The sequence below is a fragment of the Mus caroli genome, unplaced genomic scaffold (assembly GCF_978045245.1).
Source record: "Mus caroli unplaced genomic scaffold, Mus_caroli_1 scaffold_18, whole genome shotgun sequence".
Taxonomy (NCBI): domain Eukaryota; kingdom Metazoa; phylum Chordata; class Mammalia; order Rodentia; family Muridae; genus Mus; species Mus caroli.
In genome coordinates this window covers 22,909,184-22,927,654 of record NW_028227273.1, presented here as the reverse complement: position 1 = coordinate 22,927,654, position 18,471 = coordinate 22,909,184, and the positions used below count along the sequence as shown (strand labels likewise).

At 43.3% G+C, this 18,471-nt stretch overlaps 1 protein-coding gene across 1 annotated transcript in view; it reads right to left on the bottom strand.

The window, feature by feature from the left end:
* The window catches only part of Alk (ALK receptor tyrosine kinase), a 735,816-nt gene that overhangs the window by 166,838 nt on the left and 550,507 nt on the right, over positions 1-18,471 (bottom strand). The window contains exon 5 of the mRNA XM_021185679.3: positions 14,921-15,048. Within this exon, the coding sequence (XP_021041338.1) occupies positions 14,921-15,048 (128 nt within the window). The remainder of the gene's footprint in view (positions 1-14,920; positions 15,049-18,471) is intronic.

The window sequence follows — 18,471 nt, the reverse complement described above, 5'->3', positions numbered from 1 at the left end:
GGTTGGTGGGGGTTAATCTACCTAGTGCTGGGCATGTGTAAGTAGAACAAGTGCTTCTTCTTCCATAACTGTAAGCTTCCAGCCTCCAAGGTTAGGAAGCAGTCCAACTTCATAGCCCCCCTTTTGTTCTTCTTTCCCTCCTTTTCCTTCCCTCTTCTTTCCCCTTCTTCCTGAGATTTGCTGCTTCCTTGGAGAGTCCTGTGGACCACGACTGCCATCATAAATCCCGTCTCAGGGGTGATAAAACCCTTAAAGCACTGGCAAAACCCTAGACAAAATTCTGGGAGTACAACTAACATCAGCAGAGATGTTCAACCCGACGCTACTAAAAAGTGGGAGACGGGAAAAGAGGAATTCCCCTATACTAGCTCCGAGTTTCAATTCTGTCTTATGGATTCTGGAATCAAACCCTCCTCCCTAGATTCTTGTGTCTTCTCATGCAATGAACACAGTCTCAGCTCCCATGACTAAGGAGCTCCTTCTAATTCAGTGGCTCTCAACCATCCTAATGCTGAGACCCTTGAATACAGTTCTTTAGGTTGCGGTGACCTCCAACCATACAATTATTTCATAACTGTAATTTTGCTATACTGCAATTAAGAATTGTGGTGTAAATATCTGATATGCAGGAGGATGTCTAATATGTGACCCTTATTGGGGTTACAAGCCATAGGTTGAGAACCGCTGCTCTAATTTAACTTCTTGACCACTAGGGGAAAGTGAGCAACATATCACTGACCATTCTCCTTGCCTTTGCCTAGTGATTCACAATAGCAAAGGCCCCAGCCTTGACTAAGACCTCATTTGAAACAAGACAGGCACAGGACAATATACTATGTTCTTACTTACACTTAAAAGTTGGCCTCCATGAATAAGAGGAGAATCGTGATTAGTAGATGCTGGAAAGGGTTGGGGGAAGAAAGGATGGAGAAAATTGCTTAACAGCTACAGGGGTACAGCTGGAAGGAGGGATAACTTCTCATTTTCTATAGCACAGTAGAATAAGGATAGCTGACAACAGTTAATTGAATATAGTCAAATAGCTGTGGACAGGGCTAAGAAGGTAACTGAGTGACTAAAGCCTCTGCTGAGCAAGTGTAAAGACCCAAGTTCAAATTCCCCAGAACCCAGGAAAAGCCTGGGATGGTAACATGCATTGCTAATCTCAGTGATCCTACAGTGAGATGGGAGGCAGAGGCAGGAGAATCTCTAGAAGCTTGCAAGCTAACTCTGCTGGTTCATGCAGTGACAAACAATAGCAATAGCAAAAGAGACCTTGTCTCAAATGACGTGGAAAGCAAGGACTGACATGCAAGGTTGTCCTGTGACCTTTACATGCATGTGCATCACACACACACACACACATTTACACACACACACACATTTACACACATACTTATACATGCACATACATACATATATATTCATACATACACACATGCACATGCATACACACACATATATACACACAAAGATATATTTATACACGTATGCATATATACATACACACATGTGCACAAGTGATGCCTTTGCATGTTCTTCACATAAAGAAAATGAGAAACATGTGACATACTCTGCTATGTTCATCACACACAGGGTACATGTATGCAAATGCTGCACTGCCTCCATGTAACACCTCATAATATGCACTGTGCCCCAGAATGTCATGCCGTGTTCCACTATGTAATTACCATGTGAAATTAAAAATATATCTAGAAAGGTCTTACTCTCCAGCTAAAAGACCATGATCTTCTGAGAGATTATCATGTCCAGATGGCTCAAAAAACCCTTTGAGTATATGTGTGGACACTGCCTATGCATGTGTGTGTCCACGTGTGTGCACACATGCTTTTTTTCTTAATGAAGGAATGGCAGGCACCTGAGGGGAGGAAGAAGAAGAGAGGAAAGAAAGGAGAGGTTCTGTGCCAAAAGAGGCGACTCCATCTGACGATATGCCAGAGCCAGGCCCCAGGTTGCCTCAGCAACCATTTCAGTCACCTTGTCCAAGATGCAGAGCCTCAGGCCTAAGCCTGAAGCCAGAGTGCCAGACTTTGCAGGTGCTCGTATGGAGACCAACCAGCCAATTCTGCAGCCTAGCTTTCTTGCCCTGACAAAAGGAAAGGAAGAGGGTTGAAGGTGAGAATGAGTTAGGAGACAACATCCAGGGTCTGGAGAGACATGTGGAAGAGAAACTGAGGCTAAGGGCAGGGAGATGTAGGGGAAAGGCTGTCCCCGAGATAAATGACAACCAAAACTGGCTGGGACAAAGATCTGCCTGTATTTGTTTATTTGTTGTCATTCCGTGTAAAAAGGAGGAACAAGGCTGAATGGAGCAGATGCTCTGGCATCACTGATATCAACAATTAGGGATGGAGAGAAAGGAAGAGAGCGAAAGAGTACCAGGGGAAAGTGTGTGTCCTCATGCATCGGCACAGACCGGAAAGGTGCAGAAGAATAGAGATCTGTGTCTGCACACAACAAGGAAGATATTGATCACAAGATGCCCAGACAGGAAGGGAAGCAGAGATCAGAGATCTCGGGAAATCTCTGCCTTCTCTTCAAATCCATACAAATGCAGTTCTGGAAATTTCTCATTTTGGCTTTACATACTCACAGGTCCAAGTCCCCAGGATAGAGATCTCGGGAGACTCACAGGCTTCTGAGGAGTTGGGGTACTTGCTGCCCAGCACTCTTACGAACAGGACTGCTTCATCCATCCTAGAGCCCCTGCACTCCCCCCCCCCTCAAGCAACCCCGATAGTCATTCACCTGCCTCCCCCACCCCCGGTTGTTTCCGAATCACGAACTGCCAGCTATCCCATCATGAGAACAGATGGCCACCATCCTGACCCTCATCTTGGTTCACCTGCCCTGAGGTGCTGCAGCTGACCAGAGCTCTCATCCAGACTTAGTATTTTCATTATATTTAAACTTCATAAATGATGGGAAGAATCTGCTTATAAAGAAACTTTGGCATATTAACCTCTCTGGGCCTTTTAAGACAATAGATTTAATATGTTCATGAGGATTTCCAGGAAGAAGCTGGTAATTAAAGCTTATTGCCTCTCAGCTACCATTGGCCAGCCTTGAGGCTTGTCCTTCCTGTTAATTAGAGCAGAAAGGGTATCCTGGAGGGATGGGCTCTCACAGGGCCCAGGGCCTCTTTCCGGCCCACTCTTCAGAGAATGTAGGCAGGTCCTGACGTTGCCATGAGCCCCCCTCACCCTTGTGTGTGGGATGTGTAGTACAGACAGGACACACAAGGAAAAGATAGGATCCTAGTCTAGTTGCATGAATGCTTAATGAGGGGGTAATTAGTCAATGTTTGTTAACCGTTTTTACAGACACAAATGCTGGCTAAGAGCTAAAGGGAGATCTGCAGCAGCATCAAAAACCCAAAGCCTTCATGTCCCCAAATGCTGGCTGTGGAAGCCAGAGGGTTGGTGCCGAGAAGGGAGGGGTCTCAGAGACCATTTCTTTGGTCACTTGTACCCTGTGCTTTGTGGGACCTTCTGGGCAGCCATCCAACATCTACCTCCCTGTGTTTTCGTCCCCTAAACAAATCACAAGGAAAAGGGCGATGTGACATCCCCCCAAACTCATGCTTTCAGTGTGACTTGACAACAGACAGTGCTCACCCTTGAAAGCATCCATGAACACAGAGAAAGGTCATTAAACTCTATTAATACATCCTCCTGTTCTTCTAGCCATGGCAGTCAGCTTGCAAGAAGGCTCCCTCACTTCACGCCCAAGGGGCTTCCACTCCTGAGGACCTTGGCATTCGTTCCCCATAGCTCAAGGTCTGTAGAGAGTGCTTCCTGGGCCCTGAGCCTAGTAAGTATCTCTAGGATGGTCAGAGAAAGGGGTGGTACCTATCCATCTCTCTTGCCTTCATTGATCCAATCAACCTGCAAACCAAGGACACTAATGGCCACACAAATTCCATCCTTGGGAAGATTTAAAATATTTTAGGGGTGCTAGGAGATAACTCAGCTAGGTAAGGTCCTAAGGTCCTTTCAAGCATGAAGGTATGAATTTGAACCCAGAAACCTGTGAAACTCAGGTGTGGTAGCATGCCCTTTAAGTCTCAGCAATGGACAGATTGATGCCTAGGACTTGCTGGTCAGCCAGCCTAGTTGGTGAGTTACCAAGCCAGTGGGACATTGTTTAAAAGAGCAAGGTGGACTTCTCCCAAGGAATGACACCTCAGGTTGTCCATTGGCCTCTATATGAACACGCAGCCCTACACATACAAATGTACAACATGCATACATACAAAACACTTCAGGAAAATGTACAGGGATTTCAAAAATCTAGTATTTGGTGAGTCTGCCTCTGAACTTTAGGTCCAGTTAGGTATTGACTGCTTGGGAGGTTGGACCCAACTACTCGTCTTGAGATACCATTCACTGTCCTTCTGACTATGGCTTGCACAGAGAGAATGTCTCCCCTTCTAGACCCAGCTTTATACAGAGAAGTAGGAGGTCCGACGTATTTCCTTTTCCTACTCATATTCCTGTATCTTCTTTCTTCACAAATATCCTCTATGATGTATCCCACCTCAGGGAATGGGGGAAAGTCAGCTACAAATAAGAAAAGTCTTTCAAAGCTCACATTATATCTTAAGCCTTCTCTGTGGTTTGCAATGGAATTAACGTTATAGCCCTGGTGATCTTATTATTAAATGTCTTCCCACTGTGACTGGTTAGAAATAAAGTCACAGGTCACAGATGATGCATATTCCCACAGGTACAACATCCAACTGTGAGAAGCTTGCCTTACCCATCCGTCCTCAGTTTGCCTGTGGCACATTTCCTTTAGTCACTTTCACAGGCTGAACCTAGAGAGGCACTATAGAGAGACGGCTTGTTCTCAGGCCTATGGACCAGGCCCTGGGTATAATTATCCAGTCTTTCTTCATAGGGCTTCTATTGGGCTTCATCTACATCCTGTTGGCTCATCTTTTCTTGATGTCTCCTACCTATGAGCTAAGAACCACCAAAGGCATTGAGTCAACAGTACCATGACATGTTCTTTGTAGGTTGGAAGGAGTGGACCTAAGCCACTAGTTCCAAGCACCACCAAGTGAGACACACGTAATCACACTTGCCCTTCACGTGGACACTAAAGTAGGTATTGCCATCTTCATTTCTTACCCACAGTTCCATCAGGACAACAGATACACAGCATTTCGATGATGATTCAGGTAGCACTCACATGACTCAAGACCCGTGTTTTCCATCCCTAGATCCTATCCCTTTTGTAATGTTCATGTTCTTGTGCCTCTTGCTTTTCTTTCTGCTTTTGAGTACTGGCTTGTCAGCTATGATTTCCTTCCTTCTTTCCTCCTTCCCTCCCTCCCTTTCCTTCTTTGCTCCCTCTATCTCCTTCCCTTCTTTTCCTTCCTTCCTTCCTTCCTTCCTTCCTTCCTTCCTTCCTTCCTTCCTTCCTTCCTCCATGCCTTCCTCCCTTCCTTCCCTCCTCCCTTCCCTCCTCCTCTCCCTCCTCCCCTCCTCCATTCCTTCCTCCCTTTCTCCCTCCTTCCATTTTTTCCTTCTTTTCTCCTCCTTTCTATCTTTTTTTTCTTTCTTGATCAGGTCTTACTTTGTAGCCATGGTTTCTTTTGAACAATGAAAGTAACAAGGAGGTGGAGTTAAAATGCTTAGTTCTGCTATTATCTGCTGTCTGGGGGAGACAGACCACGGGAGAAGTGATGGGTTGAGACCAATGTTGAAGTGCATTTTCTTATCCTTTCTGGTCCCCATTCATCTCACAGCCACAAATGTTAAGAAATGGCCATACGGGGTCCTGGGTGACCTAAATAGGAAATAGATCCCCAAGTCCCTTATTCATCACTGGCTGGTACATTAGTCTCATTAATAACTAGGGTTTAATCCTCTACCTTCAAAGAGAATTTCATTACCCCAAACAATAATTTTTTAATTACCAAGACAGAGTGGCAACTGCATATTGAGTACTTAGGTCAATTTAAAACTAATAAATACTTTTGGAAATTCCTTGAACATTTTAATGAATTAAAAGTTATGAAATATTTATAAGCAGTAACAACACCATTTAGTACCATTAATAAAATAAATACATTAGTCAGAGAATGAAATTCATTACTATTTTACTACTAGACACTGATGTCAATGATGGAATAGTGCTCCAAATTACTTGTAAAAGAGACCAATTATTTTAGTGTGATTAATCTTTTCAATTATTTCTTTTATGTAGTTGTAATTTGAAAGTAATTTTCTTCTGGGAGTACCATGACCTCAGCACATTCATTCTTTATTTATTTATATTTAAAAACCCTTTTTGGATCTAGCCTCCACTCCAGGGTTAGTTTCAATGGTTCTATATTTAAAATAGTAGCCCAAGCAATCGCTATTGTTCCTAGGCACTCTACAGACATTTGTAATTGGCTCTCTTAGTGATTATGAGTAAGTCATTTCAGAGTAAGGCCGTCATTGCCAAAAGTAGCTGTTCACTGGTGGGGAGAGGGACGCCAGCCAAACACTTTCTTGGTCCTGTGGCCTGGCTCTGCTTGGCTGCTTCGGTGTCCAGTCTGATGGGAAAGAAGCATGCGAGCAGCATGACTAAGGAGTTCCTCAATTTCCAACCGTCCCCACAGGATCCAACAATATTAGTTCTTTGCAAGGCACAAAGACTTCTAGAGACCGGGTCACAAAATGATAAAGGAAATGACATTATCAGAGGTTAAAGCATCAGTTGTGGGGGAAAGAAGAGAGGTTGCCTTTGCAACCACAAAGCAGCTCCAGGCTATTGGAGTCTGCTGGAAATAAGGTAGCTTTCCCTCCATGGCTAGGGCTTGGACAAGGCACAGATGGAAGGCAGAAGGTGGGTGGGACTCTGCCAACACCCACTGGGAGAGCTGTGCAGAATTATTCGGCTCAGCTTCCAGAATGAGAAGACTCAGCTTAGTCAAGGGATGCTTGAGAGAGGAGGAAGTGGTATTTATCATGCGGGGCACTGGCTAGGAGCTCTGCATACAATATCTGTTTTAATCTCCCAACAAAGCTATAATTATGTATTATTAGCCTATTTAATGATGAAAAAAAAAAGCCCGCAGATTTGAAAAAAAAAAACTCTTGCAAGCTCAGGAAGGTGGTAAGCGACAGCTCTGAGCTTCCACACTCATTTGGTCTGATTTAAAAGCCCATAATCTCCCTCCTACATTAGGATAAGCAAACCTTTATTGAGCGCTCACCATGAAAACAGTGCTCTTGGTTGCTAATTGAGACACAGGGATTTAAAAAAACAAGACTTTGATTCTAGGAAGTTAGCATCTATTGAGTGAGACGTATAAATAACTCTGCAGAGAAGTGGATTGTTCTAAAATAGAAAAGCATGGTAACAGAATTCTGAAATGAGACAGAAAATAGCATCTCAGCTGAAAGCTGAAGGATATGTGGGGCTGCAGAGCATGGACCGTGATGCAGGAGCACGGGCAGGAGGAACTTGGAGTGCTGGAGGTGTTTGGGAAGGTATGAGTAGGTTTCAGTAGCCAGATGAAATCATGACTCATGGGTACATGCGTAGTGTATACATTACTGTGTGTGAGATGCATGTGTATGTGTGTCTGTGTGTGTACCTGCATGTGAAAATGAATAAACACATAAGAGAAAGGGAGGGGGAGGGGGAGGGGGAGGGGGAGGGGGAGGGGGAGGGGAGGGGAGAGAGAGAGAGAGAGAGAGAGAGAGAGAGAGAGAGAATGTGTGTGTGTGTCACACACATGGAGACCAGAGGTTGGCTAAGGGTCTTATCCTTAATCATTTTCTATCTTGTTTTATTAGAGACAGTTTCTCTTTGAACCCAGTGCTCACTGGCTTGGCCAGCTGACTTGCTAGTGAACCCCAGGGATCTTCCTGTTTCTACTTCTTCAGTAGTGGAACTATAAGCAGGTACTACCATGCCTGTTAATTAATTAATCAATTAATTACAACGTGGGCTCTGGGGACTGGCTCAGGTCTCCAGTATTTTACTGACTGAGCCACCTCCCCAGCCTGACATAATTTTAATGCTTATTTTTAAATGACTCGGCCCACTGATAGTTAAAGGTAAGAGGTCCTGGTAACAGAGTTAAGAAGCAGTGTTTTGAAAATCGGGCTCATCTTTCTCTGGAGGCTGTGACTACAATTTCCCTCTGTTGTTCAACTCCAAGGAACAGACCCAATCTTCTCAGAGTTGACTCTGTCCCTTGAAGTGACAGGCCTAGCTGGTGGAACCTCTCAGTCTGGTCTTATGTGGTTTTCATCACCCACTGTGCATCTGGCCATTAATCACCATCGCCAAGCTGTGCAGGGGGCATCTGAAGAGCCAATTTGTTCCTGTGAACGGTAGCTTCTCCATAGGAAACTACACTATAAGGGGAGAGCAGCTCATTTTAACTGGCTCTGGCAAGGCAGGGCCCAGAGAAGTTAGGCAGCCCATGGCGTCGGTTATATTGCATCTCTAAGTCACTTTCTTATTGGCCCTTGGGATAAGGTCAGTGCCAGGAAAACTATTGACATATTCCTATTCCCACTTTCAATTAAAAAACAATCAATGTGCCAATTCTGGAGGAGTGTCAATGGCCTTTCAGGTCTGAAGCATTGACCTGTCTCTGGAAATGAGGAAGTGGGAAAGAGGACTTTAGTTCAGGTTTTCTGATTGCTGGTTTAGGCCTTATATTTCATGATCTTTTTGAGAGAGCAACATTGGAGCTAGAATAGGGGAAGACATCTCTGCAAATGGAACGCCTTCTCGATCTTGCTGGTGCAAATTAGGTATAAGCAGAGACGCCCTTTGGGGAGCAGTTTCTGTCCAAAATAGAATGAAGATCTTAAGTCCACTGTATAAAATTCAGCCCTAGGCAGGAAAAACAATTGTATATTAGGGTCGTCAGGCCCTGAGATTTCTATCTTCTGGGTGAATGTCTATTGAATAAACAGGCAGACTCACCAGAGAATGGACCAGTGGATGTATAGATGATGAGCTCTGCAGAAAGTGGGGAGGGGTCTGCTGGCAATCCCAAGACAGAGAGATATTACAGTCTCCATTTACAAGCACAGATCAAGGACTCTGCCGAGGTATTGCTTGCTGCTAGAACACAAAATGCCCAGCTTGGGCCAGGCTGCCAGGAGTCCATGGAGTCATGACTCATTTTGCCCAGCTAGAATTTGGAGCCTACCCCAGACTCTGGTTGGCTTCACATGGCCGACCAAAGATTTGAACTTGCTTATTTGGCTTCTCTCATTTCTTCTTATTCCCCTCTTGGACTGAGGAGAGTGTCTTTCATTGTCTGTCATCATTTCTGGTGTGGGAAGATGGCAAAAATCACCAACGTTTTTTCTGAGAACATTCACACCAACTCTATAGCCGGTCCATCTAAGCAAGGACCCATGTGGGAAAGAACTCATTGTGTGTGTGTGTGTGTGTGTGTGTGTGTGTGTAGTGTGTGTGGTGTGTGTGTGTGTGTGTGTGTGTGTGTGTGTGTAGTGTGTGTGGTGTGTGTGTGTGTGTGTGTGTGTGTGTGTGAGAGAGAGAGAGAGAGAGAGAGAGAGAGAGAGAGAGAGAGAGAGAGAGAGAGGGAGAGAGAGATTGCAGTGGTGTCAATCTCTAAAATATTCAAATCTCAAGCTTAGTCCTGATCTTTCCAACAAAGTATGGAGTATAACTGGTTTTGGCTTTCATATTTTATATGAGAGGAGAATTATAGGATCAGAAAATACAGATAACAGAAGAGCTGAAGATCAAGCTGTCTAGTGCTTCTCAAACTGCATTTTAGGAAGCCTCATTGTAGGGCACACAAACCCATGGAAGAAGTGGTTCTGGGCCCTATTTTTAAAGGCCATTCTCCATGTATAACTTTATATACTAGCCTCCAGGGTATAACTTTTCAATGAGGTTTCAGTTTTTAAACCATGATGGTTATTTAAGTACCCACGAGGCAGTCCCAGAGAAGTTAAGATAGTTGTGCATATCCAACCTTGAGGACATGTGCTTCAAGGTAACCGAGTTCCTCTTGGATCCCTTCTACTTTCTGAGCTAGTCAAGTAAGTCCTTGTGGGGTTTGTTCTCCCCAGTAAGCAGCTCAGAAGTAATGTATATGCAGAGGTATCAGGAATGTAAGGGACCTAGACTGCATTTGGCTGAGAAATTTGTGAGCAACTCCAACAGTGGCTCTGGCCCAGGAAACCACAGATGTGTTTCTTGTAGGTTCCTGAAAGAGAAGGGTAATTATGGTGGCTGATAATAAAACATATTTAGGCTCGCACTGGGGTCGTTCCCAGCTCCATGTTTTACATGGCTGGATCTTTAAGAGCTCTTTGTTTTCATTTTGACCAATAGGCAATAGTGTATCTCAAAGGCCCTTGACCAATCTAGGAAGGGTGAAGGAAATACTGAATTGATTTCTTAGAAGCATTGAGATCAAAGGAGATGGAGGGACAAAGTACATTAGGCTGTCCAGTAATGTAATCTATCACATTTCAAGGAAAATCTCTGGGTCTTCATTCATTACAGGTTCATATGGTGAAAGAGGCTGTCTAGATGCCTTGTGTTACCCTTCCAGTGGTGACCTTCCTTAGGAAGCAGCTAAGATCCAGATGGCTTCCAATCCAATTATCAGCTGTGACTCTGGGGTAATGACTTAATTCTCTGGTCCTCAATTTTCCCACCCAGCTAACAGATGTAATAACAATGGCACACACAGCTTTCAGCACTGGAGTGAGGACGAAGGAGTCTAATAGGAACACACACACAGCAGGGCAGGCCCGAGGAAGTACTAAATGAGTGTCTGTAATATGCATTGTGTGAGCTCCCGAGAGCCCTGTGGATTCTGTTAAATCCATTTCAAGGATCTGGCCCTGCTTATTATACACCCCATAGTTTACATAGGAGTCTCTCTGAAGTTGGGGGACCTTGGGGAGTGACCTTCTCTAGATTGTCTGCCAGCAAAAGGCTTTTCCTGAAATGGGATAAGGGATTCCCATATCGGAGTGTCTCTAGAGGTTGATGCCCCTCCCAGCCATACTGGATGTATAAACCACTCCCTCACTAGTTTTTCTGGGAAATGCCAATTCTGAGCAATTTCTACTCCCAGCTGCCTTCTTTTGGAAGTAGTCCACTCCACTAGCCTGAAGCTATAAAACAAGTTCAGCATTTATTAATTAATTGATTAACCAATCTGTCAACAAGCATTTATGTGATATTTCCTACGTGCTTAGCACTGTGCTGACTGCTCCCTTGAGCAACCAATGAAATAAAGGACAGCATATTGAACATCAAGTTAGGGTCCCCCAATGACTAATTGAGAAAAGACTGCTAGATTTAGATGCAGGCACCAAGGTCTTCCAAGCAGAACTTCAGTAGCTGCCAATGGCACTTCCCGAGCAAGGAAGTATAGCACAGTCCCCATATTATTTTCTGGATGAGAGGTGATAGGGGGTGAGTTATGTCCCTTAAAAGGACTGCAAGGAATGGGAAAACTGTAGTTTGCAGTGTTAGAAAGATGGGCAATGGCCTTAGAAAGGCCACCTAGCTGATACCAAAGTTCATATTACTATATATAAAGGATCTAAGAAAAATAAGAAATGGCTAAGAAAATGTGGCAGGTAAATTCAAGAGTCAGCAATGTAGTTGGGAGGTGGTGGGACACATCTTTAATCCCAGCACTCAGGAGGTAGAGGTAGGTGGATCCCAGTGAGTTCAACGCCAGCCTGGTCTACAGAGTGAGTGGGCTCAGGATAGTCAGAGACACACAGAGAAAACCTGTCTCAAAATAGTCAAGAGCCAGCAGTGCCTATGTGGGCACAGATAGAGTGTGAAGTGGCAGTAAGCTCATGTGCTGGCCAGTTTGCTATAGGGATCAGAGGAACCGAAAGAGTTGAAAGCATTCTAAGGCATGCAGTAATAAATTAAACTTGAGTTTCTACATTCTACAAAGGCATGATGTCAAGGATGAATCTATGGCTTTGTGATCAGAGCAACGTTGACTCTATGATTTAGAGATTCCAGCAAGTTTGGAAACACCTGTGACTTTCAGTTTTCTTGCTTGCAAGATGAGAAATGTCCCCACTCTATATCATTAAGCTTGTGGGAGACAGTACACAGGCAGGGGAATGGACACTTCGCCGTACCATGTGTGATCGCATCATTAACATTGGTACGCATTAACTGAGCATCTATTAAGTGTACATGCTGTGACAGATAAAAATATTTAAAGAGGAAATGGGTAAATCTGTCTTCCTGAAGACACCACAGATAGATAGTTTCTTTGCAGGGAGAATTGTACCCAATATCTCCTGTCAGCCTTCCCAAGATGAGCTAAAACAGTGTTCTCCTTCACTGGGGCCAAGGCAGAGGTCTAGTGTCATTTAGTTGTGTTTCCTTTCCATCTGGGACTCATTATGAGAGAGAGCAAGGTACAATTAATCAATAGACTAGATATCTTGTACACCCACCCACAGCCCCGGTGAGCATGTTACCAGCATCACCCACACCTCTAAGAAACTATTTCCTTCTCCTCCTCTCCTCCACAACCTAACCAAAGCTAGGGTCCCAGTACATATGAGGACTTGCCTGTATCACATAGGATTCAGGGATGCACCAAAGCACATCCTAAATCCCCTTGATGGCAAACACAGGAGTGCAGTTTCAGGATGCTTCCTATGTTTGAAACTTGTCTACATCGCTGGCATTTGCTCCACTGTGGGAAGAGGGCTGGAAGTGCTCAGAACATTCTGACATGACCACTGTCTGCTTTATTGTTCCTCACATGTCCACACTGGCCCCTCCATAAACCATGGCAGCTAATGTGTTCTCAGTGAACAAAAGAATGCAGTGGTCACCTATTTCCCCATGAAGACCATCTTGTCCTTGTCCTTGGACCTCCTCAGGTTTCTTGACCAAGAAGAGGCAGCAGAGGGTACACCCTGCAGAGGTCACTTTCAGTGTCGTAAAAAACCACAGAAGGAGGTCACACTTTGGTTTTGCAAGGATGGAGAAACAGACAGGGCGCAAGCTTAAGCTCTAGGACAGATGTGCCTCCTCTCAGCACAAGCACCTGGGGAAGAGACTCTCTGGGCGACAGGAGTTTGCAAAGCAAGGGGCAGAACACCTGGGTGTTTGGTCTAAATTCAGAATTTCCGCAGAGCTGTCACACGGCAGCATTTTGTGCTGGGCCTGATATCTGGAACTATGTTCACAACCGTTTCCTCTCCTCATGTTCCTTAAGTGGGATTATGCTATCTGTGGAAACTAGCATCTTATCCCTGTGGTATTTGTGTTAAACTGGTTACACTTCAACAGTGGGCATCTTTTGGATGACAGAGATCCTTAGGATCTGTGAAGTTTGATGGTGCCCAGAGACCTTAACAGATCATTAAATTCTCTCTCTCTCTCTCTCTCTCTCTCTCTCTCTCTCTCTCTCTCTCTCTCTCACACACACACACACACACACACACACACACACACACCTGTTCTGCACACATTGCCTCAGCACGGGGTTAACCACCTTCTCCCCTGTAACCCTTTCAGTCTGTCACAGGAGGTAACTTTTCTTTCCCCCACATAGAATTCAGTTGACTAAACGGATTAAACTAAAACAAGAACAATGAATACTTTCACTTGCAAAAGTCCTTGTAAAGCCATCAATGAAGGGAGAGTTACAGGAGCAGGGAGTCACTATCCCACCTCACAACCAAGAGGCACAAGGTTTAAATCCAGGCCCCTTTACACAACAGATGGCCACCTGTATGTGGGCTTTCATGGTTGTTCACACATATTTTAAATTGAGAATTAAAGTCTAGAAGGGACCACAGGCTTCTTTCCTATCTTTTTTTTAGGATCACAGGAGTCATTCTTAGGATGTTTTAGCCCAGGTTCCTTAGGTGAGTGCCATTTAGTGGCTCTCTGAGCAGAAGCAGGGACAGGAACAGAGGAACAACAATGAAAGCGACTCCTTTAAACCCATCCCTCCTACTCTCCCCCTCTGGGAAGGATGCTTCAGGTAGACTGGGGCCTTCTGATGAACCAAGGACCTCAGCATCACCTAGTGACTGAGAGTTTGTGCCTGTGTGTTTTCCATTCAGACTTGAAACTGTTTAATGAAATATGCATGCAAAATTGGATGTTGAAAACCAGGTTAGGAGGCTCAAACCCTGCAGAGGGAAGAAGAAAAGCCCCTTAGAGGCCTATGGAGACCTGAGGACTGTCGTGGGGTATTGCGTTGGGTATTGGGTAGGGTTTTTTGGATGCAAAGGTAAAAAGGAAAAGAGAATAAAAGCTTACCTTGAGGTACAGTCACAAATGCGATATTTATGCAAAAGAACTTCAATGACATAGTGGGCCATGCCTATTAGGCTTGGATGAAAATAAGCCCAAATCCTACATCTAAACATTTCCCATGGTGTCTATTAGCAAAAGCCCAGATCAAACCAAGGCAAATGCTTGCTTGTGAATTTTACCGCCAGAAAAAGCCAAATAGTGATGATCGTTAAGTTGCGGGGAAGGTGAAGGGTGGGTAGAGATGCAGGTGAAAGAAGATGGCAGAATATTGGCAACTGTTAAGTTGTGCTAAGATTCATGTACTACTCAACTTACTTCTTGTCCATTTACATTTTTTTCATAATAAAATATTTTTAAATAATGAGAGGCACTTGTCACCACAGAAGTTAAGCTAACATATTATCTAAGAAAGGCTGTATTCCACTTGATAAAGTTTGAAGGTAAGTAGTTACAACTTTACTCTAGAATTCTTTGAAGAATTGATTGCCTGGGCTATGGCATACTTGCTAATGTTCGGAATTAGTTCCTGATCACCATAGACCTTGCATTCAATCTAAACGCAATTACTGATGTAAGCAAGACAGGCGATGGAAGAGAGAGAGGGGGCAAAACCAGATTTGCATACCTTCACTGCAGTTCTTCAGGGCAAAGAAATCCACCGCCGACAAGCTCCGGTTGCCACTGGAGATGTATTCCAGAGCCACTCGAAATGGGTTTGCTGGTCGTCCGACTCTCCCCTGCAGCACTGTCCAGCTGGAGACATCGGAAGGCAGCGGGGGAAGGGGGAAGAACAGGAAAGCAGTGGTGAGAATCAACTCCTAAAGGCTCACTCCTCTGTGAGTGCAGGCATCCCATTCTTACTGGGTACTGAGAGATGGAACCTCAGATGGTACCAAGGGAGGACAGTGAACCTGAGAACAACCATGAAAACATTCATTTTATTCTTGTCCAGTGAACTCAGAAAGCCCGTTCTCAAACTCACTGTAGGCTGTGGCATTTCTAGACAACTGCAAATTGTTGGAGTAGTTCTGTAGCTAGTCTTGTAGAGGAAGGGCATTCACACATGAGATAATTGGGCAGCAGAGTCAAGGAACAGCTTCCAAAACATTACCAGACTATTCATAATTATCACTTTGAAACACCACTTGGTTTGGGCATGTTGTCTGCTTCCAAAGTCTCAATCCCCAGATTTGCTCTGTGGTGACTGATGGGAAGCTAGTGAGAACCATTTATTTACTGCAGCAAAATTAAAGTGCACTGAAGCATGCACTTTGGGGTAAAAGGCATCTAAGATTGACATGGACTCCAAGAAACAGTGTGAATGGCACACGGAAGTGGGAGAGATGGTGAGTTCTGCATCTGTCTGTGATCTCAAATGCTGGCAGAGAGCAGAGGACCAGCCAAAGGCATGTTCTTACGACATGCTCATGCTATTAGCATCTTGGGATAGCCTGCTGTCACTTACTGGAACATTCAATTTCCTTTTCAACACTGACTCAGACATATATCATAGTATACACACACAAACACACACACACATACATACATAAACCTAATACATATATATGAGAGAGGAAGGAAGGAAAGAAGGAAGGGAAGGAAAGAACATCTGCTCACTTACAATTGTATATTTAAACAATATTCTGTGAGGAATAGAAATTACCTTCCTTTAAAAACAATTTTATTGAGGTATAATTAGCACATTATAAATTGCTCTTGCTGAAAGTATATAATTTGATAAATGAAAGTATAAATTAGGTTTTTGACATGGTTATGTAAGATGAGATGATATTTCAATATTCTATATTTTTTCATTACCACGTTGAGCTTAAGTATAGCAATATGAAAAGCAAGGAATCAGTGGGAGAAACCTAAAGTTTTTGTTTGAAAAGCTTTTAACCCCATACATCAAAATATAAAATGACGTTTGCTGTAAAATAATAAAATAAAACAAGTTAAGCATAGAACATTTTATCCTAAAACAAAAGGCTAAACCTTCTTCTCAGCGCCACATGATACCTCCTCCAAAATTGATGATATAATTGGTCACAAAACAGGCCTCCACAGATACAAAAATATTGAAATTATCCCATGCATGCTATATGATCACCACGGACTAAGGCTGATCTTCAATAACAACATAAATAATAGAAAGCCAACATTCACGTGGAAACTGAACAACACTCTACTCAATGATTTCTTGGTCAAGAATAAAATAAAGAAAGAAATTAAAGACTTTTTAGAGTTTAATGAAAATGAAGCCACAACATACCCAAACTTATGGGACACAATGAAAACTCATAGCCCTGAGTGTCTCCAAAAAGAAACTGGAGAGAGCTTACACTAGCAGCCTGACAGCTCACCTAGAAGCTCTAGAACTAAAGGAAGCAAATTCACCCAAGAGGAGTAGATGGCAGGAAATAATCAAACTCAGGGCTGAAATCAACCCAATGGGAACAAAAAGAACTATTCAAAGAATCAACCAAACCAGGAGCTGGTTCTTTGAGAAAATCAACAAGATAGATAAACCCTTAGCCAGACTAGAGGGCACAGGGACAGCATCCTAATTAACAAAATCAGAAATGAAAAGGGAGACATAACAACAGAACCTGAGGAAATCCAAAGCATCATCAGATCCTACTACAAAAGGCTATACTCAACAAAACTGGAAAACCTGGACGAAATGGACAACTTCCTAGACAGATACCAGGTACCAAAGTTAAATCAAGATCAGATTAACGATCTAAACAGTTCCATTTTCCCTAAAGAAATAGAAGCAGTCATCAATAGTCTCCCAACCAATATAAAGCCCAGGACCAAATGGGTTTAGTGAAGAGTTCTATCAGACCTTCAAAGAAGACCTAATTCTAACTCTCCTCAAACTATTCCACAAAATAGAAACAGAAGGTACTCTATCCAATTCATTCTATGAAGCCACAATTACTCTGATACCTAAACCACACAAAGATCCAACAAAGAAAGAGAACTTCAGACCAATTTCCCTTATGAATATCTATGCAAAAATACTCAATAAAATCCTTGCAAACCGAATCCAAGAACACATCAAAACGATACATCCATCATGACCAAGTAGGCATCATCCCAGGGATGCAGGGATGGTTTAATATACGGAAATCCATCAACGTAGTTCACTATATAAACAAACTCAAAGACAAAAAACCACATGATCATCTCTTTAGATGCTGAGAGAGCATTTGACAAAATCCAACACCCCTTCATGATAAAAGTCTTGGAAAGAACAGGAATTCAAGAACCATACCTAAACATAATAAAAGCAATCTACAGCAAACTAGTAGCCAACATCAAACTAAATGGACAGAAACTCAAAGCTATCCCACAAACACAGGGACTAGACAAGGCTGCCCACTTTCTCCCTACCTATTCAATACAGTACTTGAAGTCCTAGCCAGAGCAATTCGACAACAAAAGGAGATCAAGCAGATACAAATTGGAAAGGAAGAAGTCAAAATATCACTATTTGCAGATGATATGATAGTATACATAAGTGACCCTTAAAAATTCCACCAGAGAACTCCTAAACCTGATAAACAGCTTCAGTGCAGTAGCTGGATATAAAATTAACTCAAATAAATCAGTGGCCTTTCTCTACACAAAGGACAAACAGGTTGAGAAAGAAATTAGAGAAACAACACCCTTTACAATAGTCAGAAATAATATAAAATACCTTGGTGTGACTCTAACTAAGTAAGTGAAAGATCTGTATGATAAGAACTTCAAGTCTCTGAAGAAAGAAATTGAAGATCTTAGAAGATGGAAAGATCTCCCATACTCATGGATTGTCAGGATTAATATAGTCAAAATTGCTATCCTGCCGAAAGCAATCTACAGATTCAATGCAATCCCCATTAAAATTCCAACTCAATTCTTCACTGAGTTAGAAAGGGCAATTTGAAAATTCATCTGGAATAATACAAAACCTAGGATAACAAAAACTATTATCAACAATAATAAGGAGCTGAGACGAAAGGATGGACCATCTAGAGACTGCCATACCCGGGGATCCATCCCATAATCAGACTCCAAACGCTGACACCATTGCATACACCAGCAAGATTTTGCTGAAAGGACCCTGATATAGCTGTCTCTTATGAGGTTATGCCGGGGCCTGGCAAACACAGAAGTGGATGCTCCCAG